General features: G+C 55.8%; 1 protein-coding gene across 6 annotated transcripts; it reads left to right on the forward strand.

Moving 5' to 3' along the window:
* The first annotated feature begins 11278 nt into the window (after positions 1 to 11278).
* On the forward strand, positions 11279 to 24678 carry ZNF12 (zinc finger protein 12). Of its 6 annotated transcripts, none has more exons than XM_051839054.3 (5): positions 11279 to 11436; positions 12300 to 12365; positions 15198 to 15324; positions 15525 to 15617; positions 20778 to 24678. In XM_051839054.3, exons 1-5 carry the CDS (start codon positions 11323 to 11325, stop codon positions 22628 to 22630), a joined length of 2253 nt encoding a protein of 750 aa, XP_051695014.2. In that variant the 5' UTR covers positions 11279 to 11322; the 3' UTR covers positions 22631 to 24678. The 6 variants fall into 6 exon arrangements, with proteins under 6 accessions (XP_051695014.2, XP_051695012.2, XP_069920442.2 ...); XM_051839052.3 differs by having other exon boundaries at positions 11280 to 11436; positions 15525 to 15620; XM_070064341.2 differs by having other exon boundaries at positions 11354 to 11479; positions 15525 to 15620.
* The last annotated feature ends 365 nt before the right edge of the window (positions 24679 to 25043 follow it).

Below are 25043 nucleotides of genomic sequence, written 5' to 3' on the forward strand. Positions count from 1 at the left end.
TCTGGCTTCCCCCTTCTTTTAAAAATTGCCAGGAGGCTGGCGCCGCGGCTCACTAGGCTAATCCTCTGCCTTGTGGCGCCGACACATCGGGTTCTAGTCCCGGTTGGGGTGCCGGATTCTGTCCCGGTTGCCCCTCTTCCAGGCCAGCTCTCTGCTGTGGCCAGGAAGTGCAGTGGAGGATGGCCCAAGTGCTTGGGCCCTGTACCCCATGGGAGACCAGGAGAAGCACCTGGCTCTTGCCATCGGATCAGCGTGGTGCGCCGGCCACAGCGCGCCAGCCGTGGCGGCCATTGGAGGGTGAACCAACGGCAAAGGAAGACCTTTCTCTCTGTCCCTCTCTCTTACTGTCCACTCTGCCTGTCAAAAAAAAAAATTAAAAAAAAATCGCCAGAAAACAGACATAATATCCAGGGCCTCTCCCCCTGTGGAGCCACCTGGCGCCTATCCTTTGCGTTGGGCTCATTTTGCTTAGGACAACGTCCCCGAGCGTCCTCCACCTCACGGCCTGTGTTTCTTAAGGCTGCATGGCACCCTGCTGGATGGAGACGCGGCAACTGGTTTGCCCGTTCACCTGCTCGTGGCAATGGGGCTGGCACCACGTCTCAGCCTTAAGTCTCGCTTTTGATCTGCTGCTGGGGTTTGGTGAGGAAAAGCACCCCTGTAGGGCCAGCGCTGTGGCTCAGTGGGCTGCACTGCCAACGGCAGCCCTGGCATCCCACCCACGTGCTGGCTCCAGTCCCGTCTCTTCCACTTCCCATCCAGCTCCCTGCTGACGGCCTGGGCAAGCCGTGGAGGATGGCAGTGCCTGGGCACTGGGAGGGCTCATAAAGGAAGCAGAGGGACAAGGGCGGGAGCAACGGGAGGTGGGGCTCCTCTGGCCCACGGCTCCCCAGCCCCAGTGCTGATACACAGTCGCGGTGCTGATCCTCAGTCCCGGTGCTGATCTTCAGTCCTGGTGTTGATGCACAGTCCTGGTGCTGATGCAAAGTCGTGGTGGTGATGCACAGTCCTGGTGCTGATGCACAGTCCCGGTGCTGATGCACAGTCGTGGTGCTGATCCTCAGTCCCGGTGCTGATCTTCAGTCCTGGTGCTGATTCTCAGTCCTGGTGTTGATGCACAGTCCTGGTGCTGATGCAAAGTCGTGGTGGTGATGCACAGTCCTGGTGCTGATGCACAGTCCCGGTGCTGATGCACAGTCGTGGTGCTGATGCACAGTCATGGTGCTGATCCACAGTCCTGGTGGTGCTGATGCACAGTCATGGTGCTGATGCACAGTCCCGGTGCTGATCCTCAGTCCTCATGCTGATCTGTGGTTGTGGTGCTGATCCTCAGTCCTGGTGCTGATGCACAGTCATGGTGCTGATGCACAGTCCTGGTGCTGATGCACAGTCATGGTGCTGATGCACAGTCCTCATGCTGATCTGTGGTTGTGGTGCTGATCCTCAGTCCTGGTGCTGATGCACAGTCGTGGTGCTGATTCTCAGTCCCAGTGCCCACATGCCTGGGTCCAGTCCAGGTCCTGGCCCGCAGCCTTCCCTGCGCTCTGCCAGGGTCCACTCATTCTGACGTTTCTGCTGCCTTCCTCTGGGAGGCGTGGTCTCTGTGTCTTGAGGGGACCCTCCCCTTCTGCACCTCCAAACACGGCCCGAGACCCTGCGAGGAGGAAGGGTGTGAGGCACGGTAGGTGCTCTGTGGGGGGCACAGTGGAGAGGTCCTGGGCGCCAAGCCCAAAGTCCTGGCCCGTGGTTCTTCCCTGGAGCAACCCTGGGTCTTCAGTCTCCCATCCTCCCTCCCCTCGCCCCCCAAGATGCTCCTGGTGGATCCCCAAATCAGGTTACAGACAGCGTCTCCCCCAGCGTGCCTGCTGACGCTCTCAGCCCTGGCCCCTCATTTCTGGGCCCCCTTCGGCAGGGCTGTCCCATTTTCTCGGCTGAGGAAGGGCAGTGGGCCCCGGCATCCCCGTCTCAGGTGTGCAGGATGGGAGCTGGGAGCCGCAGGGCAGGAGCTGGGGTCGTCCAGCCGCTGCGACGCCGACAGTCGGCTCCCATGCCACGCTGCCCTGGTCAGCCCGCACACCCCCGACCTCGGCGAACGGGAGAAAACCGAGACCGGGACGCGGGAGAGGGAAAGCAGTGGTTGTGTCGCCAGCTGGCCGTTCCCCTCCCGTTCCCCCTGCAGGAGCGCTCTAAGACCTTTCCCAGCCGGCACCGCGGCTCACTGGGCTAATCCTCCGCCTGCGGCGCCGGCACACCGGGTTCTAGTCCCGGTCGGGGCGCCGGATTCTGTCCCGGTTGCCCCTCTTCCAGGCCAGCTCTCTGCTGTGGCCCGGGAGTGCAGTGGAGGATGGCCCAAGTGCTTGGGCCCTGCACCCCATGGGAGACCAGGAGAAGCACCTGGCTCCTGGCTTCGGATCAGCGCGGTGCGCCGGCCACAGCAGTCCGAAGCCAGGAGTTTCCTTCGGGTCTCACACGTGGGTTCAGGGACCCAAGGACTTGGGCCACCTTCTACTGCTTTCCCAGGCCACAGCAGAGAGCTGGATTGCAAGTGGAGCAGCTGGGACTAGAACTGGTGCCCATATGGGATGCCGGCGCTTCAGGCCAGGGCGTTAACCCACTGCACCACAGCACTGGTCCCGAGACAGGGTCTTTCTTTAACAAACAATTGTTTTATCACCCACATGGGAGACCCAGATGGAGAGGAGAAAGGGTGTTCACAGAGGGCATGGGAATCCAACATGGCTGCCGTTCTCATGGAAAGAAGACGCGGGGACGCAGAGACAGAGCAAAGAGACGCTGGGGTGAGACGCTGGGGTGAGACGGCGACCCGTGAGCCAAGCACTGATTCTCTTCCATGCCCTCAGAAGGGGCCAGACTGAACTCAGGCCGTTGGCTGACTGTCCAGGACAGTGCAGCGGTCACCCCAGGGGCTAATCTGCCATTGCAGCCTAGGAAACCAACCTGCCTGCATTTTGCATGAGAAAGATCCAGGTTGGACAATGCCTCCTCCTGGCGTCTGGCTGTCTTCCTCCTCTTCCAGGAAGCCCGGGGCACTGGGACCGATCAGAAGCAGGGGCTGTCTCTTCCATCCGCGCTGCCGCCGCGTCCTGGCCATCCCAGGTGTGCGAATGCTGCAAACTGGTTAGGGCACTTGAAGAAAGGAACCACGCGTAAGATCTTAAGACCTGGAACCCCATCGGGGTCTCTCACATGGTGGCAGGGATCCAACTACCTGAGCCATCTTCACTGCCTCCCAGGGTCCCCACGGGCAGGAAGCTAAAGGATCCACGCTTAATGGCGCCGGTTATCTATATGAAATTGGCACACCGTGGAGAACGAGGCGAGAGTTCAGGCGTGGGCAAAGCCTCTTTAAGGACGTGGTCAAAACATAACTGTGCAGAGATCTGAACACAATAAAGAAACACACACACACAAATGTCACCAGAAGTTAAAACGATAGACGGTAAACTAGAAAAAATCCTTGTATCTCATACGAAAGAGAAATTCTGCTGCATATGCAATGACCTTAATGGACCGGAGGTAAAAGGTGGGGACTGTCTCTGGCTGTGGGGGAGTAACAGGGTCGGGGCTTCCTACCCTGGCTTCAGCAAGTTTAGAAAGTGGGGAAAACACACTTGGACTCCTGAGACAAAGGCCAGTCCTGACAGGGCCCAGCTCATTGCTGGAAGAGGAGTGTCGCGGCCACTGGCCAGGAGGGGAGTCCTGGGGAGCCGGCAGGTTCCTCCAGCAGAAGGGACAGTGTAGAGTGGCCACGGAGGCACGGCAGCTGGAAGCCACAGGCAGAGGACAGGCGGAGCAGGTGCAGCTGGGTGTGGTCAGTGCCCGGTGCGCGGCAAGCATGGGGCTGGGGCCCAGGCACGCCCTCTCCACGCGCCCCTGTCCAGGAAAAGCACCGGGAGACATGCCCCCTGGAGGGGGGAGGTGCTGTCACTCACTTTAATTGAGTAGGCAGGAGCTCAGGTGGTGTGGGCAGCAAGGACTGGGAGGACCCTTCCTGACCACACAGGGCACCCAACAGCCTCTCTGTTTATGGGCTCTTCGCACGGCCACAGGCGGCAGAACCACAGGGAACCAAGGCTGGGCTGGGTGCCCATTCACCAGCACAATCCCGTATGTACCACTGAGGCAGCGGCGTCTACACAGCCACGGCGTCTACACAGCCACGGCACAGTCCCCTGATGGATGAGGCTACGTGGACCAGCGTGGCAATTTAACCCAAGGCAGTGCCACTGTCTTCATCACCATCACTTTTCCAATTTTATTTGAAAGGTAGATAGAGACAGAGACAGCGACAGAGAGAGATCTTCCATGCACTGCTTTTCTGTTCAAATGCCTACAACAGCCAAGCCAGGAACTCAATCCAGGTCCCCCGTGTGGATGGCAGGGACCCAGACACTTCAGCTATCGCTGCTGCCTCCCCTGGTGGGTGCCAGCAGGAAGCTCGAATCGGGAGCGGAGCTGGGACATGAACCCAGGCACTTCAGTATGGACGGCTCCAGGCGGCCCAGGCAGCGTGTTAAGGACTGTGGCAAGCGCCTGCCCCGCCCGTCACGGGGATCCCCGCACTGGTATCGTGACAGTGTCCTACAGAGGCGTGAGACTTCCGCGAGCGAAGTTATGGAAGAAAACCCCCAAATTTTCAACCCAAGCATGCACTAGGACTCTGAGCGCTAAAATTCTCTCTCTCTCTCTCTATCGCTCGCTCGCTCGCTCATTGTAGCTATCTTTTCCAGCCACCTGCTAAACAAACAGTAAATCTCAGTGCATTGAAAGGAAACTTGGTTGTAATCTGTGTATGCCTATGACGCTGGCATCCGGGTGCTGGTTCGAGTCCCGGCTGCTCCATTTCCAGCCCGGCTCTCTGCTGTGGCCTGGGAAAGCAGTGGAGGATGAACCAAGTGCTTGGGCCCCAGCACCCACGTGGGAGACCCAGAAGAAGCTCCTGGCTCCACATTGGCCCACCTGTTGCAGCCATATGGGGAGTGAACCAGCAGACAGAAGATCTCTCTCTCTCTCTTTCTCTTTCTCGCTCTCCCTTTCTAATAAAATAAATCTTTAAAAAAAAGAGAGAGAAGAAGATTTGCTTAGGAAAACTCTGGCTCCTGGCAGTGGGTGCAAGGTTTGTCCCCGAAGGCTCCCGTGCCGGAGGCTTGGTGGTGGCATGGAGGCGGGGGCCTGGGAGGAGGTGAGTGGGTCCTGGGGCTCCGGCTGATCTGGAGGCGTGGGGGAGGGGGAGCTGCTCTAAGACCAGGAGCGCCCTCTGCGTGTGGCCAGCTCCCTCCCTGCTTCTCTGCCACTGGTGGGGGGGAAGGGGGGGCAGGCCAGCACGCTGGGGCCAGGCTGCTGGGACCTTTCAGCCATGAGAATCGCAAGCCAAAGAAACCTTGTTCCTTTTCTTGCCTTTTTTTTTTTTTTTAAGATTTATTTATTTATTTGAAAAGCAGAGTGGGGGGGAGCTGTTCCATTGCCTGCTTCACTCCTCAAATGTCTGCGACAACCAAGGCTGGGCAGGCAGCAGCCAGGGGCCTGGGACGCAGGGGCCCAAGTACCCGGGCCATCGCCTGCTGCTTCCCAGGGTGCACAGCAGCAGGAGGCCAGAGGCAGGACTTGAACCCAGGCCCTCTGATGGCTGCACCTTCCCCTCTGCACCAGGACCTGCGTGGAGTTCCCGGCTCCCGACTTTGGCCTGACCCAGTGCTGGCCGTTGCAGAAATCCGGGGATTGAATCAGCAGATGGAAGACCTCTCTCATCCGTTTCTCTTTCTCTTTCAAAGAAAATGAAAATAAATACATTTTAAAAATGGCTAATTCATGAAAAAACTGTATCGTATAAAGCAAGTAGTTAAAGCAAGACAACTTGCTTACTGGAAGTCCATTTTACACCTTTGATTCTTTAAAAACTTTTTTTTTTTTTTTGACAGGCAGAGTGGACAGTGAGAGAGACAGAGAGAAAGGTCTTCCTTTGCCGTTGGTTCACCCTCCAATGGCCACCGCGGCCAGCGCGCTGTGGCCGGCGCACCGCGCTGATCCGATGGCAGGAGCCAGGTGCTTCTCCTGGTCTCCCATGGGGTGCAGGGCCCAAGCACTTGGGCCATCCTCCACTGCCCTCCCGGGCCACAGCAGAGAGCTGGCCTGGAAGAGGGGCAACCAGGACAGAATCCGGCGCCCCGACCGGGACTAGAACCTGGTGTGCCGGTGCCACAAGGCGGAGGATTAGCCTAGTGAGCCGCGGCGCCGGCTAAAAACTTTTTAAATTAATTTTTATTCATGGGGCTGGTGCTGTGGCACATTAGGCTGGGCCTCTGCTTGTGGTGCCGGCATCTGACATGGGCGCTGGTTCAAGTCCCGGCTGCTCCACTTCTGATCCAGCTCTCTGCTGTGGCCTGGGAAAGCAGTAGAAGATGGCCCAAGTCCTTGGGCCCCTGCACCCACGTAGGAGACCCAGAAGAAGCTCCTGGCTCCTGGCTTCGGATCGGCCCAGCTCTGGCCGCTGCAGCCATTTCAGGAGTGAACCAACGGATGGAAGACCTCTGTCTGTTACTCTGCCTCTCAGATAAATGCATAAAAATATTTTAAAACATCGTTTTTATTTGAGAGTCAAAGAGAGACAGACGGACAGAGTGAGCTTTGCCATCCCACTGGGTCTCCCCGGATGCCCGCAACAGCCGAGGCTGGGCTCAGCGGCAGTCAGGAGCAGGACCTCCCCGCTGGAGACAGGCAGAGCCAAGCACCTGAGCCATTCCCACGGCCTCCCAGGCTTTGGGCCGGCCGAGGGCTGCAGTCGGGAGCTGTGGGTGATCCTGTGAGACGGCCTGCCCTGCCCACGCAGGAGCCAGAGCAGGGGATGGAACTCCCGTACTCCAACCCGGAACGATGTAGGCATCTTATCCGCGAGGCAAAACGCCTGCTCCTTCACCTCACGCGTAACCAGGTTAGCAACTGGAGCCCTGCGCAAGCAGCTACGTGCAGGCCATGTCTGTGCCTCTCATCGTGAGTGTTTAGACACTCAGCATTTCTTTTTCAGCCAAATAAACAATGTGGCATTTCTGCGGGTTCCTCCTTTACAAAGCACAGTGGAGATGGATCGCCCACCTGCTGTTTCTCTTTGTTTCTTGTTAAGATTTATTTGTTTATTTGAAAGGCAGAGAGATACAGAGAGAGGGAGAGACAGAGAGAGAGGTCTTCCAACCACTGGAATAATGGCCACAGCCAGAGCTGGGCTGATCCGAAGCCAGGAGCGTCCTCCAGGTCTCCCACGCGGGTGCAGGGGCCCAAGGACTTGGGCCATCTTCCACTGCTTTCCCAGGTCACAGCAGGGAGCTGGATGGGAAGTGGAGCAGCCAGGGCTCAAACTGGCGCCCATATGGGATGCTGGCACGCAGGCGAAGGCTTAGCTCACTATGCCAACGTGGCTGATGCAGTATGGGCAGGAGGAACAGGTGACTAAAGAGAAATAAAACAAAATTTTATAGTGGTCACAGATCATGACAGGTCCATTTCCCCGGCATTCTTTAAATCTCACTACAGTCTGTGTCTGCCTGTTGGCCGAGCAAGCCCAACGGGTTCTGATAACAGAAGTTTTGATGCGTTTTTCCCAAACCCACTTGAAGTCGCGGGAGCTAAGATGGACGCCATCCATGGATGTGAAGTGTTAGCAGCGTAACAGTGCGCTCCCGTAGGGAAACGTGGCAAGGTGCGCTAACGACCCCCTGGATTGCTAACTAACACTAACGGAGAGGGAACTTCTGCCGTGAGAACCGGAGGAAGAACCAGCGACCAACGCTGCTGCGGGACGTAAGGTTCAAGATAAAATCCAGTGTGTGTGTGTGGGGGGGGGTGTTTGGTGACGTGGTTGTGACACTGCTTGGACACTGATATCGGATCAGAGCGCCCGGTTCCTCCATGCTTCCAGTCCAGCTCCCTGCTAATGCACCCGGAAGGCCGAAGAGGATGGGCCAAATCCTTGGGCCCCTGCAACCCCCGTGGGAGACCTGGATGGAGTCCCTGGCTCCTGGATTCAGCCTGGTCCAGCCCAAGCTGTCGTGGGTATGTGGGGCGTGAACTCTCCCCCTCGCCCTCCCACCCATCCTCCTCCTCCCTCTCTCTGTGTTACTCTGCCTTTCAAATCAATCTGAGAGAGAGAGAGAGAGGATCAATGGCTCACGCCGATGTACATCCCGTATCGGAGTGTCTGGTTCCGGTCCGGCTGTTTCCAATGCACCCCGGGGGGGGGGCAGCAGGCAACGGTTCAAGTGCTTGGGTCCCTGCCACCCACATGGGAGACCCAGGTGCAGCTCCTGGTTCCTGCGGGAGATTTGTGGAGTGAAGCAGTGGACGGAAAAAATCTCTCTCTCTCTCTGTGTCTTGTCTCTCTGGACTTCAAATAAAATGAAAACAAAAAAATGTCTTATTTTAAAAAAAATCAAGTAAAGCTACGTGCTATGAATTACAACAAGCACAGAAGTATTTGACCCTGAATGAGCAGCTCGCGGGCACAACTCCACAAAGGAATGTGTTACGAGGTGCAGCTCGGACTGAAGTTGGAAAACGGACACAGTAGAAAAATGTAACAGCGAGTGAAAGAACATAAAACAAAAGCTCTATAATAACGGAGGGTGTAGGCTCCTTGCAAGCAGGACACAAAACCAACGCAGGGACGGAAACTAGCATCGCGAGGAGACACCATGTCACGTGCGTGAGGACCGCTCGTGCTAGCCACGCGGGGAGACCACAACTCCCTGGCAGGCCAGGGGGCCACGTAACGCACCGTGGCCGCTCTGTGATGGCCTCCGATTCCCGAGTGATCCGGCGACTCTGCCCCTGGCTGGACACACACCACCACGGAGAAGAAACTCGAACAATCAAGCGTCTGCAAACCAAGAGGTGAAAACAGCGCCAAGGACCATCAAGTGGAGTGGGAACCCAGCACGCAGGACACGCATAGCTGGCTGCTGGCTGGCACACGCCAGTGTGCGTCCCTCTGCACGCATGCACACGTGTCAACCCCACATGCACCCAGAGAGCTTGAGGCCCAGAGAGCTTCCCAGGTGCACACTAATAACTGACAGCTGCCAGACAAGCCCGGGGGTCCGGACAGGGCCCTCGCTCTCCCCCAGGGAGAAGCCGGGAAGCACGGAGCCCAGTTTGCTTGCTTTCCCCGTGGCTCCCGTTAGCCTGACCCCCGGCGGGCCCCGTTCCAGCTCCTGAGGAAGGACCCAGGCCCCACAGCGTCCAGCGTCCTGTGGTGGGGGGCGGCTGGCTCAGGGAGGCTCCTGCTCCCCCCATGCAGGGGGCAGCGCAGCTGCTGGGTCTGGAGAGGGCGACGCCAGTCAGCACCGACCCGGAACCGGAACCACGCGTCTCTGCGGATGGACGAGGAGAGTGGATTTCAGAGGCCCCACAGATGCCCACCCCGCCGTGGAAGGTGCCCTGCTGGGAGCCCTGGAGCCTGACTTTGCCCCTGTGGTTAAGAGCGGATCCCAGGCTGGCGCCGTGGCTCACTAGGCTAATCCTCCACCTAGCGGCGCCGGCACACCGGGTTCTAGTCCCGGTCGGGGCGCCGGATTCTATCCCGGTTGCTCCTCTTCCAGGCCAGCTCTCTGCTGTGGCCAGGGAGGGCAGTGGAGGATGGCCCAAGTGCTTGGGCCCTGCACCCCATGGGAGACCAGGAGAAGTACCTGGCTCCTGCCATCGGATCAGCACAGTGCGCCGGCCGTGGCGGCCATTGGAAGGTGAACCAACGGCAAAGGAAGACCTTTCTCTCTGTCTCTCTCTCTCACTGTCCACTCTGCCTGTCAAAAAAAAAAAAAAAAAAAAAGCGTATCCCTCTCAGGCGCGTGGGCTCACACGGTTCTGCGCTGTGCTTTCTTGCACAAGTCCTCTTGGTTTGGACGTGCAGCTATGACCTAGGTGGGCTTCTGATTTGCATATTTTTATGAGTGCAGCTTTATGTCGAGACAGATGGCGCTCTTCACGTCCAGTCTGCATTTCTAGTTTTTGCTTGCTTTTATCATCTTCTTGGTCATCGTTTTCATTGTATGGATTAAAAATAAATTTAAAAAGAGATTAGCCGGTCCTTGTTACCAGAAGGTAGAGAGTTTTTCTCCACTTCCTTGGCATAGCGGCATAGCTGCAATGCTGGCATCCCATATAGGCGCCGGTTCGAGTCCCGGCTGCTCCTCTTCTGATCCAGCTCCCTGCTAATGCACCTGGGAAAGCTGTGGAAGATGGCCCAGGTGCTTGGGCCCCTGCACCCACGTGGGAGACCTGGAAGAAGCTCCTGGCTTCGGATCAACACAGCCCAGCCATTGTGGCCATCTGGGGAGTGCACCAGCGGATGGAGGACCTCCCTCTCTCTCTCTCTCAAATAAATAAATCTTGAAAACAAGATTTTTTCCTTGAAAAAACTTCTATGCCCTTTCAGTGTGCGCCTAAATCTTCAAGAAGGCACTGCAGCTCAGCTGGGTCCCTCAAGGAGCTCAGAGCCAAGTCTCTGCATGCAAACCCCCGCTGTCCCCCACCCCCGCTGCCTGGGCACCTGTCTGCGAGCTGAAGCTCCCCGCGGGACGCGGGGGTGGCCCACGACCTGCTTCCCCTCTGTGTGCAGGTCACTCCCTCCTGGGATGGCCAGCTGCATGGCCAGCTGACTGTGGGCAGCCTGCGTCGGGTCCCTCCGCCTGGGCCACCCCGGGAGGCCTTGACCAGCGTTCCCCAGAAGGCCTGGTTCATTTTCTGCATTCGTGGAGCAGGATTTTTTTTTTCTCTCTCCACCGGCTTTTTAGAAACAAGCGGGGTAGGACGCTGTGGGGGTCATCTCACCCCCCTACACACACACAGGTAAGGGGTGAGGGTGACGGGTCAGGCTGGCGGGGGCTGAGCGCGTGTTGTCCCATATGCGCGGCTCGTGTTCCCGGGACGAGGCTGGCGCGCCCACACCCACACCGAGCGCCCTCGCTCCAGCCTCGTCCCGGGGAACCCGCCGCACCCTCTTCTTCGCTTCCGGCGGTCGCAGTCTCCTCTCTAACCCCGAGGGTCTCAGGGCCAGGACAGGGTGGAGCCCCGGGACCCTGCACGCGGCGCGCACTTGGCCCTACGAGGGAGGGCAAGCAACCGCGAAACCGAGGTCAGGGCTCCCTCCGGGCGGCCGTGCCTCCCAACGCGGCTCTTCGCCGCTAGATGAGGTACGACATTTGTTAGACAGCCCCTAAACCGGGTGGCGCGCGGACTGATGGGAAACGGAGTCCAGGTCCTCGTCCTGGGGCCCGCGGTGGGCCCAGGGACGCGACTTCCGGTGAACTCCTGCGCATGTGCAGCTGGCCGTGTGTGCGTGTTCGCGCAGGCGCACTGCCGCCGCACTGCTCTCGCTTCCTGTCCGTTCCTGGGTCACCGCTCGCCCTAGTTCCCAGGCTTTGGCCTCCGGTGGGCGACAATCGCGGAGCCTGCGGGGTTGGAGGCTGAGCGGGTGGGCGCGGGGCTGTGCCGGCCAGGGCTGTGGGGCGCCGGGCGGAGGCTCCGGCGGGCACCTCGGAGTTCGCGGGGCCGGGCCCGGGGGTCCGGGCGGGCAGAGGGGCGGCGGGACCAGGGAGCCCGAGGCCCCGCGGGACGGTGCGCCCCAGGGGGGCAGCTTAGGCCCCGGGAGCGACGCCCCGCTGGAAGCTGCCCCTCGGGAGAGCCGCGGCCTCGGGCCCCGCAGCGCGCCTGCGACGACAGCGCCCGCCCGCGGAGCCCCCGGCGGGGTAGGTGAGGGCGCGGGGGCCGTCCCCGCCAGTGCGGGCAGGGGGCGGGTCGCTTCCAGCGCGGACGCGGGGCGGGCTGCACCTGCTGGGCGCTCGGCGGAGGACCCCGAGGCCTGGCTAGCAGGGGGAGCCGGGGCCTCCCCTCCTGCAGCTCCTCCCCCCACCCTGCGGTCCTCGACATCGCTCCGCGCCGGTCCGCGCCTGGGTCCCCGCGGTCACCGCTGGCCGGCGAGCGCTGTGGCTCGCGCGTTGGTTGGTTCGGAGGAGACCCTGTTGAGCAGCGTGTGCTCGGTGCAGACTTGTGTCTGTCGCTGACCGTACGAGTTAATTCAGAGCAGTTAGAATGGCAGGAACACAGGCGGGCGCTGCGGCGCGGCGTGGTTGCCATCCCATGGTCACTGTCTCCGTGGGATCCGTCCCCTGGCGCCGCCCGCGCGTGACTGGCACGCCTCCTGTGCACTGAGGCCCCAGGGGTGGTCCTTTGTGGAGCTTTGGGGATCCTGCCTGGACGCCCCTGCTAACCTCATCCCTGCCTGCCTTCCCCAGGTCCGCCCGCCCTGCCTCAGCCCTGCACGGTTTCCCGGGAAGCAGCAGAAAATGAGCAAATCCCTGGTGAGTGTCCTGCGAGCCGCAGACCCTAGGAGACGGAGCGGGGTTCGGACTTGAGAGTGGGGGAAGTGGAAACAGATATGCGATCTGCTCAGACAGGAGCGCCCCTCTGTTCGGGGGTGGGCGGCGTGGTCCGTACAGGGTTCTTGGAGCCAGCGCGCGAGTGTCTCAGAGCAGGCGTGGGCACTGCGGTCAGCTGAGTGACGCTGCCCCGAGCAGGGGCGTCCTTGCCTTCTCTGGTGTGACGGAACAGGTCCCTCGTGTCCGCGAGGACCCAGGCTGTGGTTTCCCTGGTGACTACAGCGTCGCTGTCCATACAGACCCTGTTCCACCGCTCCATCCAGGGATCGGTGCTGTCCCTGCTGCTCCCCGAACCCGTGGCAGAGGCTGCCGGGGACCTAGGCACGCACCCCGTGGGCGCACTGGAGCTGGCGCTAGTCCCGGCCCTGGCCTGCTGGGTGGAGCCTCCCCTCTCGGTTTCTGGGACGCTCTCCCTGCAGTGCTGAATTGATGGTTCTTCCGCCTTCTCCGTGTGTGTCTTTCACCCTTGGCTCATGACCTTTTTAACTTTGAAAAAAAATTATGTATTTGAGAGACAGAGCTCCTCCCATCGGTTGGTTCAAGAACCGGGGCTGGGCCAGGCCTAAGCTGGGAACCAGGAATGCAGTCAAGGTCTCCCACAGGGACAGCAGGACTTGAGTCTCACCGCCGCCCCCCAGGGGACGCATCAGCAGGCGGCTGGAATCGGAGTGGAGCCGGGACTCGAGCCCAGACAATCCAGGAAGCAGGGTGGCATCCCGGCTGCCATCTTGGCTGCTAGGAAAGTGCCTGCCCCTCACAACCCTTCTCATGCCTTTTGCGCTGGGAGCCACTGGCTGTATTCTGCGCTGGGTCTCCTATGGAGATGAGACCCTTGGCACAATGTCTATATTCGGGCCATCTCTGTGGTCAGTGGGGTAAGCCGTGGCCTGCAGCACCAGCATCCCACATGGTGCCAGTTTGAGTCCCGGCTGCTCCACTTCCGATCCAGCTCCCTGCTAATGCGCCTGGGAAAGCAGCAGAGGGTGGCCCAGGTCCCTGGGTCCCTGCACCCACTTAGAAGACCCGGAAGAGGCTCCTGGCTTCAGCCTGGCCCAGCCCTGGTCTTTGCAGCCATTTGGGGAGTGAACCAGCAGATGGAAGATCTCTGTCCTCTTCCTGTCTCTGCCTTTCAAGTCAGTAATGGTTAAAAAGAAAGAACAGAGCGTGTCCATGTTCTCAGGAAGATGGCTGAGGACCCCTTGGTGGGAAAGTCTTAACTATAAGCAGATTGTAGAAGATCCGTGGAAGAGGAGGGTGTGCTGTTTCTAAGTGTGCTTTGGTGAAGAGCGTGTCCCTGGAGTATTTTTAACACGAGAGATTCTAGTTTCAAATTGAGATTGTGCCGGGTTCACCTGCTGCAGCCATAGATGGAGTGGTGGCTTTACTGCACGTGACCGTGTCTGCATCCACTCCTGACGGTGCCGCTCTGTCTCAAGCTGTCCGTTGCCTGCTGTGCAGACTGTGGGACACGCCTGTGGAGTAGCTGAAAGCAGGCTTACTTTTGTAATGCATGAGGGCGTTGTGGTCCCTCCGCAGGGCACAGCAGTGCAGTGTGGGAGCACCCAGGCCCGATGCTGGTTATCGGGAGGGAGGACAGTCGTGCTGGGGATGCCAGGGCCTCCAGAAGCTGTCCTGTTGCTCATCGAGACGGCCTTGGGGGGGGCGGGGGGGCTGCCCGGGGCAGGCCCTCTTCTCCAGCACGGGGCCATCTCAGGCACCTCAGCCCACCCAGGCTGGCCATGCCGACACTGGGAACCAGAGGAGAGCCATGCGGCGCCTGGGAGAGTCCCACCAGCAGGCTCCACAGATAAAACCTCGAATCTGAAGTCCTTCCGACCACTCCCACCTCCACCTTCCGTTGAAATCATCAGAACCTTTTTGCTTTGCTTTCTGTAATCCTTTCTTTTTAATTGCTTGAAACATAGTCACATTACCTGTGTGTCCTGACGTGGAAAGTGGTGAGGGGCACAGTAGGTATCACTGATAAGCACGTATTGTATGTCCAAAAAACCAAGGTCAGCACGCTCCGTGGGCTCGCCTGCTTAATTCCGATACTCTGCCCTGGCACAGACCGGCCTCGGGTTTAAGTCCGAGGGGGACAGTTGCAGTGTCCGGAGTGAGCATTGCCAATGCACCAGTTGATGCAAGAGGTGCAGCTTGTGCAGGTCGGGGTTCTGCCCTGCTCAGGGGCTCGGCGTCTCCAGGGGCAGCAGCTGGGAAGGAAGGGCCCTCAGGGTCCCAGCTGTGCCGTCGTCACATGGCAGGCTGGGGGCCTGCCCGCCACGAAACACCCGGTCATGGGTGCCTGGCCTGCTCAGAGCTTTGGTGCTTGTGGCAAGTCCTGCAGACCGGCTCCCGGAGGGACAGGTTGGAGCAGCAGCTGAGTCCCAGATATACTGACTTGGAGGCCTGGGCCCGTGGTAGCTGTCTGGGAGGTGTTGGTATAGAAGAGGGAAATGCAGGTGGCCACAAAGCCAGGTGGGCGCACCATCAAAGCAGCAAGAGAGCCCAGGCAAGACAGGCAGACTGAGCACCAGCACCCTCCAGCTTCAGCCCGACAGGCGGGGGAGCCAGCGGAGGGCACTGAGCAAGAGTGGACGCAAAGTGGAGAGTGTTCAGAGGAGCAGGCTGCACCTGGAGCCGTGTGCGGCAACACAAAACAAGTCATACAAGGCCACTGTCCACGAGCGTGGCCACGTCCTGTCCCCGTGCGTCTCTCCCCGTCCCCCGCTTCCCACCTCGGTGCCGTTGCAGGGGCCGGTGTCGTTCAAGGACGTGGCCGTGGGCTTCACGCAGGAGGAGTGGCGGCAGCTGGAGCCGGCGCAGAGGCGGACGTACCGGGAGGTGATGCTGGAGAACTACAGCCACCTGGTGGCCGTGGGTGAGGACGCCACCTTCTCGATGCTAAATACGTGGTGTTTCCCTCGCACTCACAACTTCACTGAGGTTCTGGTGGGCACCAGGCAGTGCTTTTGGTCTTGACCTTCCTAGTGGAAGGTTCCAATTTTGCTAAAGCACAAACAGCTCACCCTCAAAGAAGCCAAAGCGGCCAGCTCAAGTTCTCTCGTTTCTCATTCACAGGCTGTCACTTCATCAAACCGGATGTCATCACCAAGTTGGAGCGAGGAGAAGAGCCATGGATAGAAGGAGGGTTCCTGCCGCAGGGCTGTGCAGGTGGTCAGTGCGTGGACAGGGTTCCTGCCGCAGGGCTGTGCGGGTGGTCAGGGCGTGGACAGGGTTCCTGCCGCAGGGCTGTGCGGGTGGTCAGGGCGTGGACAGGGTTCCTGCCGCAGGGCTGTGCGGGTGGTCAGGGCGTGGACAGGGTTCCTGCCGCAGGGCTGTGCGGGTGGTCAGTGCGTGGACAGGGTTCCTGCCGCAGGGCTGTGCGGGTGGTCAGTGCGTGGACAGGGTTCCTGCCGCAGGGCTGTGCAGGTGGTCAGAGCGTGGACAGGGTTCCTGCCGCAGGGCTGTGCAGGTGGTCAGAGCGTGGACAGGGTTCCTGCCGCAGGGCTGTGCGGGTGGTCAGTGCGTGGACAGGGTTCCTGCCGCAGGGCTGTGCGGGTGGACAGGGCGTGGACAGGGTTCCTGCCGCAGGGCTGTGCAGGTGGTCAGTGCGTGGACAGGGTTCCTGCCGCAGTGCCGTGCAGGTGTGTTAGTGGAGACGCTGAGGGGCCTGGGAACGTGGTGCTTTCCGGAACGCTGTGACGGCCTCTGACCCTGAGACCCTGACGAGGGCGACGAGGATGGCTTTGGCACCTGAACCTCCCTCCAGAGACGTCGTCCTCCCCATCACGAGAGCTGTTCTGGAGCTTTGCCGGGCTGTGCACTCCCCAGAACCCATACCTGCTTCCCCCGAAACCTCAGTTCCTGTGCTCTTCCCTCGCGTGTTCAGTAATTTTGTACCGCAGATTCCTTCGGTTCTTAGGTGTCAGAAACCTGCCACTAAGACATTAACTTCCGTGATTCTTATCACCTTCCATTTCTCTTGTCTGCTGTGAAATGCTTGACTTGATCTGCCTCCTCTTCCACTGTTTGCCTCTTCCTTCAATCGCTGACCCTGCCTGACCTGAGCTCAGGGAGCCCCTTCCCCTTTGCTGACATCCAGCCCTTCCCACGTCTGGTGACAGCTCAAGCAGTGCTCCCTCTTTCCAAGTGGTCCTTTCTTCTTGTCTTTTATTTGAGGGCTAAGCAAGGCCAGAGCCAGGAGCCCAGAGCTGCTCTGGGTCTCCCATGTGGGTGCGGCCCTAACCACTGGGGCCATCCTCTGCTGCTTTCCCAGGCTCACAAGCAGGCAGCTGGATTGGAAGTGGAGCAGCTGAGTCTTGAAGTGGTGCACGTGTGGGATGCCGGTATCCCCTGCTGTGCCACAGTGCCGGCCCCCATTTCTGTTCTATGCCCACTGCTCAGGTGCTCAGTAGGTATCACAGGGAAACGTTTGGTTTCTTTACCGTCCCGTGCCGTCCACATGCTGTCTGCTGTGACTTCCTCTCCTCGGAGTTTCTCAGAAAGCTCCTGCAGCCTCAAGTCTGTTGGGATTTTGTTCGTTTATTTGAGTGGCAGAAACATGCGAGCTCCTATCTACTGATCCACAACAGCCAGGGGCTGGACTGCGGCAGCTGGAGATGCACTGCAGGTCTCCCACGTGGGTGGCAGGAGCCCGATTACTCGAGCCATCATTGGAGCCTCCCAGGGTCTTCATTAGCAGCAAACAAACTGGAGTCAGACTCTGGAGCTGAGTATCAGACCCAAACACTGCAGTGTGGGACAAGGCAGCCTTTTTTCCTTGAAGGTTTATTTATTTATTTATTTGAAAGCATTGTATAAAGTGGGAGAGACAGAGAAAGAGAGAGATCTTCCATCCGCTGCGCTTCACTCCCCAGATAACTGTAATGGCTGGAGCGGGGCTAGGCCAAAGCCAGGAGCTTCTTCCTGGTGTCCCATGTCAGTGCAGAGGCCCAAGGACTCGGGCTGTCTTCTGCGTTCCCAGGCCATTAGCAGGAAGCTGGATCAGAAGTGGAGCAGCCGAGACTTGAGCCGGCACACGGGATGCTGGCAGCTCGGGTGGCATCTTGACCCTAGGCCAAACGCCTGCCACCATTCTGCAGCCTATGCCCTGGTCTAGTATTCTCTCTGATAGCTTCTCTGATTCTGACGTCTGAAAACTGAGGACGAACGCCTCACGTGGCAGGCAGGCTCCTTTCCTGTCTCCCCTGATGAGCTTTCACTCTGGAGTCACTAAAGCAGCTGCCTCTCCGCAGGCGTGACTGCGCTCTGGGCATCGCTGGATTCTGTTCTGTGCGAAATGCCTTAATTTCTCCTCTGCTCGGCTGCCCTGGACTTGATGCAGGCAGGAAGAGTTTTCTGGCATGGCTGGATTGCCGTGGATTCCAGTGTATCTGTCACTGGCTTCACAGGGGTTCACGGTGGCCTCCCCGGGTTACGTAGGATCTTGTCCTTTAAGGATCGCCACCATCCTGGCCCTGCGATGCCTGAAAATGTAATTTTTGGCCCACGCTTCTCACGCCTTCTCTTCCTGCGGTTGCTGTCCCGCCCGCCTTCCCGCCCACGGGGTGGGGCTTGCTCCCGGAGGGCAGTGCTCCAGCTGAGCTCCGTCAGCTCCTCCCTGTCGTTACTCAGCCCCCGGAGGGCAGTGCTCCAGCTGAGCTCGGTCAGCTCCTCCCTGTCGTTACTCAGCCCCCGGAGGGCAGTGCTCCAGCTGAGCTCCGTCAGCTCCTCCCTGTCACTACTCAGCCCCCGGAGGGCTGTGCTCCAGCTGAGCTCGGTCAGCTCCTCCCTGTCGTTACTCAGCCCCCGGAGGGCAGTGCTCCAGCTGAGCTCGGTCAGCTCCTCCCTGTCCTTACTCAGCCCCCGGAGGGCAGTGCTCCAGCTCAGCTCCGTCAGCTCCTCCCTGTCATTACTCAGCGTCAGTTCCCCTGATGCCTTTAGAAAAGCTTGTCTGATCCAGTCGTCTGTCACTTTCTAGGATGCAGGTTTTCAAGAGCATATTCTCCTCCCTTGATGTGTATGCCACGTAGAGCACGCGTTCACGTCTAATTATCTGTGGTGCCAGGTAGATGACAGAATGTTCTCGGCTATCCATTTAGAAGTAATTTATGGGCAGTTTTTTTTTTTTTTTTTAAACTGTGCATCCCTATATACTTTCCAAGTGCTAGAGAAATGTCCCTGTCACTCAGATTAAGGACAGGTGCTCTGATTTCTGTTCAAGGCTTTGAAGGAAATAGCTTCTACAGTCAGACTTTCTAGAGATGGGTTTTGGTTAAGAGCAGAGTGCACGCGGTACTCAGTGTTACATGCGCTGATGTCCCACCACAAGGCTGAATCACTTTGTGCTAAAATGACCGTATGGACAGTAATTATTTTCAACTGTGGGGGTAATGTTGCTAATTGAATTTAAAGCATGCTCCTTTTGAAGGGCAGTTTTGAATAGTGATGGCAGGAAACCATGCTGTGAAATGAGCAGAGACTTGTGAGTGCCGGGGCCCTGGGACCTTTATTAGGTACCACAGGGCCCTCAGCAAACGGTGGTGGTGCCTGAGGTTCCGCGTGTCTCTGCCACCTGTGCGAGACAAGGGACAGCGGCAAGTGCTGCTCCACCTGCTCCAGAACTAGTCCCTCTTTGGAGAAGTGTTAGGATGAGCCACCTTGTTCAACAAGCAGCTTGATTTTCCTACAGCCAAGTATTCTTGGGAGCCCACGTCAGTCCTAGCTTGGCGTCACCTTGTGAATCCAGGCGGTAAAAATTACTGTGTTATCAGACTTCTTTTTCTTATTTTGTTTGTTGCTGTTTTGCCATGGATTCAGAGTAACTAGGTTTTGGAGACTAAAGCTGGCATGATTCAATTAATGTGGCTGACAGTGAATACAGGTTTATCCAAAATTTCTAAGATAAGTAAAAATGTCACTGTTTCAGAAGCAGGTTGAGGCATCTGATTCTTAAGGTTGGCACACTAAATGGGACTCAGGAGTGGGAAGCACCTTCCGAATCAGGGGGTGGCACAGTCAGGGACAGGACTGATTTAAGGAAATGGGAAGAATCACTGCTAAACTTCCCAGGAAGGTATTGTGGGCCAAGCACTGCTCTGAGCACTGGAACCTACAACAACCCGAGGTGGGTGCTGGCACCTGCATTTGATTACAGAGGGCTGAGAAGTGGCTCGCCTCGTCTCCTCCCCAGAATTCACGCTACATTGTCCAAATAGGAACAAGAGCCATTTCACACTCAGAATGAATTCAGCATTCAATCCAAACATCATTAACCTGTGTGAGAAAGGTTCGGCCAGTTCTGTGCGCAGCAGGTTAAGCCGCTACTGTCAACACCTGCACTTGGTATCTGAATGCCTGTTGAAGTCCCAGCTGCTCCACTTCTGAGCCAGCTCCCTCCAATGTCCTGGGAAGGCAGGGGATAATGACCCAGGTGTCTGGCCCGGCCACCCCGTGGGAGACAGGATGGAATTCCTGGTTTCCTCCTGACCCAGACCTGACTTTCGTGGCCATATGGGGTATGAACCAGGAATGGTGGTATCTCTCTTCTCTCCTTATTACTGTGTCTTTTAAATAAATGAAATTTTTAAGAAGTTAAAAAGGATATGTAAGAGATCTCTAACTCTGGGAAGGACTGTGTACTCTGTGGACTGTTCTGTACTTCCTGTTGGACACGCTGGTTCCTGCACACTCCTTCCACTGAAGCAGAGCTAGGGCTCTTCCTCTAATTATGAGGAAATGTAGGTTACTGTGTGAGACAGGAAAAAAAGTAAAACAGTTTGCAGGAAATGCACACTGGTGAAAATCCTACCCTAAAAAATCTTAGTCTAAGGTGATAACTTCTTAGATGGCAATCCAGTTCTTCCAATTAGATACGAAATAAGGTATAAAGTGCCAGTCTGACTCTGGAATGCACCCTACTTGGGTGTATCTTCGACCCTCCTCGCCAGCAGCACTGCTTGTCCCCCTCTTGGTTTACCCTGTGTGTTGTGCGTCCTTTCATCTCTCCCTTGTCAGCCATTTAGCCAACATCTTTGGTCAACCGGTCGTTGCTTCATGTTTGTATTTTGCCTTCTATGCCCTATTTTGATCAAAGTATTATAAAGTAGTAGAGAGTAAAGGTACTTGGCTTTTTGTCAGTCTGTTTCTGCTTTCCCCACCATTGGAGGAGTGTGTGTGTGTGTATGTGTGTGTGTGTTATTCTGAACAAAAAGAATGAGGGGAAGAGTACACTTGGAATGATTTTCATCTGCCCCTGAAGCTATGCTATAGCCTACAATAAGCTGCTGTGTAGGGAGATAACAATACTTGTTTCATTTTGCCTTTTTCTAGATGAAGTCTGGCAGGCTGCTGATCTGATAGAGAGAGTCCAGGAAGGCGAAGACCAATGTTCAAGGCCAAGTGTGTTCACCAGCAGCAGGGCCCTGGCTGGGGACGGGGGTCGTGTTCCCGGTAAGACTGCCGATGCGGAAGTGCAGCCTGTTTCTTCACGAAGTGTGGCCTCCGACTGTGACGCGTGTGACAGGAGTCTAACGTGCATCTCAGAATTTATCAGTAGTGACGGCAGCTATGCAAGGATGAAGCCTGACGAATGCAGTGGGTGTGGGAAATCAGTCCTCCACATTAAGCAAGAGAGAACTCCGTCAGGAGGTGAATCCTATGATTTTAACCAGAATGGGGAAGGCTGCACTCTAAATGAAGAAAGTATTTGCCAGAAAGTTCGTGTTTTGGAGAAACCCTTTGAATACACTGAAAGCCAGAAAGCCTTCCAGAAGGATCCAGCGTTTGTTAGTCACGTGGCAGAGAAGTCCTACAGCTGGGGTGAACCTGAGATGGCCTTTCTCCGAATCCCAGACCTCAGCGTGCATCAGAGCGCTCATCTGGAGATGAAGCCCTATGAATGCCGTGAGTGCGGAAAATCTTTCTGTAAAAAGTCGAAATTTGTTATCCATCAGAGGACTCACACAGGAGAGAAACCTTACAAGTGTAACCAGTGTGGGAAGTCCTTCTGCCAGAAGGGAACCCTGACTGTACACCAGAGAACACATACGGGGGAGAAGCCTTACGAATGCAACGAATGCGGGAAGAACTTCTACCAGAAGCTGCACCTCATTCAGCATCTGAGGACACACTCGGGGGAGAAGCCCTACGAATGCAGCTACTGTGGGAAGGCCTTCTGCCAGAAGACGCACCTCACACAGCACCAGAGGACGCATTCAGGAGAGAGACCCTATGTGTGTCACGACTGCGGGAAAACCTTCTCCCAGAAGTCAGCGCTGAACGATCACCAGAAAATCCACACAGGCGTGAAACTCTACAAGTGCAGCGAGTGTGGGAAATGCTTCTGCCGCAAGTCCACCCTCACGACTCACCTGAGGACACACACGGGCGAGAAGCCCTATGAGTGCAACGAGTGTGGGAAGTTCTTCTCTCGCTTGTCCTATCTCACTGTGCACTACAGGACCCATTCAGGAGAGAAACCCTACGAATGTAATGACTGTGGGAAAACCTTCTACCTAAACTCAGCCCTCATGAGACATCAGAGAGTACACACCGGAGAGAAGCCCTATGAATGTAATGAGTGTGGCAAGTTGTTCTCCCAGCTCTCATACCTCACCATACACCACAGAACCCACTCAGGAGTGAAACCCTACGAATGCAGTGAATGTGGAAAAACCTTCTACCAGAATTCAGCCCTCTGTAGACATCGGAGAATACACAGAGGAGAGAAGCCCTACGAATGTTACGTATGTGGGAAATTCTTCTCCCAGATGTCCTACCTCACCATTCATCATAGAATTCATTCAGGAGAGAAACCCTATGAATGCAGTGAATGTGGGAAAACCTTCTGCCAGAATTCAGCCCTCAACAGACACCAGAGAACACATACAGGAGAAAAAGCCTACGAATGTTACGAGTGTGGGAAATGCTTCTCTCAGATGTCCTATCTCACTATCCATCACCGGATTCATTCAGGAGAGAAACCTTTTGAATGTAACGAGTGTGGGAAAGCCTTCTCACGGATGTCCTACCTCACTGTGCATTACAGAACTCACTCAGGAGAAAAACCCTACGAATGTACTGAGTGTGGCAAAAAATTCTACCACAAGTCGGCATTCAACAGCCATCAGAGGATTCACAGAAGAGCGAACGTGAACGTCATTGACGTGGCAAGGCTTCTCTGACGTCAGAGAACCCTTTCCCTGAAATGAGTAAGAACTGCTGCCTGAAGACAAACAGCATTGCACAGTCCACTCTCCAGGCCTGTGGGCTCCACACCCATGAATGCAACCAACCAAAAATAGAAAGCAAAAAGACTTCCATTTGTACTGGGCACATAAAGATGTTTTCCTTGTCATTATTCCCTGAGCAGTACAGTATAAAAGCTGTTTCCATAGCATTTACATTGTATTAGATACTGAAAGTGAGAGATGATTAAAATATATGGGAGGATTCTGCAACTTACATGCCATTATCAGCCAAGGGACTTGAGGTCTGCGGGTCTGCAGTCCACGGGGGATTGTGGAGCCAATCCCCATGGATGCCAAGTGGTGATGCACGTGGACAGCTCACTCAGATGCGAGCTTCATCAGTCTCCCCTGTAAGCCCACAGGGTGGGGACTGCCCGACTCATTGACACTAGGTTATTATTTAGAAATATTTTGAATGCATATCCATTTCACCTTAGGTTTAAATTCCTTTCCATACCAGGGAATTCATAACAACAGGAAATCTTTCAGTTTAACTTTCACATAGTCTTTTTGGAAACTGTTAATAGCTAAGAGACATGTTTCTGATACAGCAAATGTTTTATAAAAACAGCTGAAAAACAAAAAGGATACCCGCTGTGAATACGTATACTCTTGGTGTAAATAGAAGCGTAAAGTGATCAGGAGTGCCACTTAGAGCATTAAGATCGCATGTAAACAGTTTGCAAGGGCATTTCTGTTTGTCTCTTAGTGTCTTACAGGTATTTAGGTTCAGTTTGAATCATGTTTGAAAAAGCACTGTATCCTTACTGCTTTGTAATACATCTGGTAAGATCCATTCTAAATAGCAGCACCATGTTAATATCTTACTAGGCATTGCCACTGAGGTCGCACTTGATAGCTATAAAGTACGCTTTTCCTTGTACTCTCCTGGCGTTTATCAGTGCATCTGATCATTGTTATTGAAATGTAGCATCCACAAAGAAGCCAGTGTTTTTATAACGTTTTCAACTGTGTGTGAGTCAGCAAGAGGGGTAGAAATCTGTGTGTAAAGTAGGTAGAAAACTGCACAGATACTTCTGAGTTGAGCAGAAGTCTCCTGGGGTGAGAGTTCACTCTGTACTAAACACAAGTACTTACAAGAGTTCCATCGTTGCTCCCTTACTGTGTTTTGTTTCAATGCTTACATGCAGAGCACAGGTGCTGTGAAACAGTTTGACTGCATTTCTGTTTGACACGTGCTGTGTGCAGACATTCCGCTCTGCTGCTTTCCGTGACCAGATGAATTGAGAACATGCTACTGAGGCTTTGGGGCGGCCCCTGAGGAGACTCCCCCAGTTCCTCCACCTTACTCCTTCTGGCAGAGTTGGTGAGCCCTGTCCCTTCGCGGGTGTGGTTAGTTTCCATCGGTAACGGTAAGCCTGGTTGCCCGCACTTGGTTTAGCCTGGTCCTAGGGCCCAGTTCCAGACTCAGAAATAAAGGGGATACTGGACACGTTATTTCCGAAAAGTTGTTCAGAGGACCACGGAGGAAGTGGAGTCTCGCGTGAGCGTCGCTCCTCTGGATGAGGGATCTGGGCATGTCCTTCATCAGTGGATTCTCGTTCAGGCATGGCCTCACAGAAGGACTGCAGGAACCTAGGACCTGAGTGTCATCAAGCCACCAGATACCAGCCAGCCTGTGCTGGTCCACCCCCGCCTGCTGCTGTGGTGAGACGAAGCTGCTTTTTGACCCAAGCTGATTTAGGATGCTTAGTTACTAATCACTGAAGACATCAACGATGCAGCTATGCTTTGTAGGAGTTACGCATTTCAGAAGTGGATTCTAAAGAAGTCATTTATTTTGAAGTGTCAATACAGAGATTTATCTTATTTTCTGTAAATGTTTATGTAAACTGAGCATTAGAAATCAAATGTGTGCACTTCCTCTGTCATCATTGACCTGTGAAATAACCTTTGAACCTGACATAAGGTGTACCTCCCTTTTCTAATACATGCAATAAATTTTGAGGTAATTTATATTATTCCTGGATCACTGTTGCAGTATTAATTGTCAGTATATGAGGTGAAGCAAGTACCTAATTTTGTTTCCTTCCAAGTGATTACCTTATCGCCTGTATCATTTGAGTAGTTCACCTCTTAGCTGAATGCCATGATTGCCCTGTGTTTAAATCACACCCGGCTCCTGGTTGTGTTTCTCCTTATTTTGAATATGCTGAAGTATGCTGTGAAACAGGAGTAAAAAGTCTGGTAGATCGTATGTGTGTATGTAGGAACCAGAAATACATAGTATGTTTGTCAAAATGAAATCCACACAGGTTTCCTGCACTGGTGTGATAGCTTAATTACACAATATACATTCCAAGTAAAATGAAACGATGTTAACAGT

The sequence above is a fragment of the Oryctolagus cuniculus genome, chromosome 19, assembly GCF_051225735.1.
Source record: "Oryctolagus cuniculus isolate XC-2025 breed Fujian yellow rabbit chromosome 19, ASM5122573v1, whole genome shotgun sequence".
In the NCBI taxonomy this organism is placed as follows: domain Eukaryota; kingdom Metazoa; phylum Chordata; class Mammalia; order Lagomorpha; family Leporidae; genus Oryctolagus; species Oryctolagus cuniculus.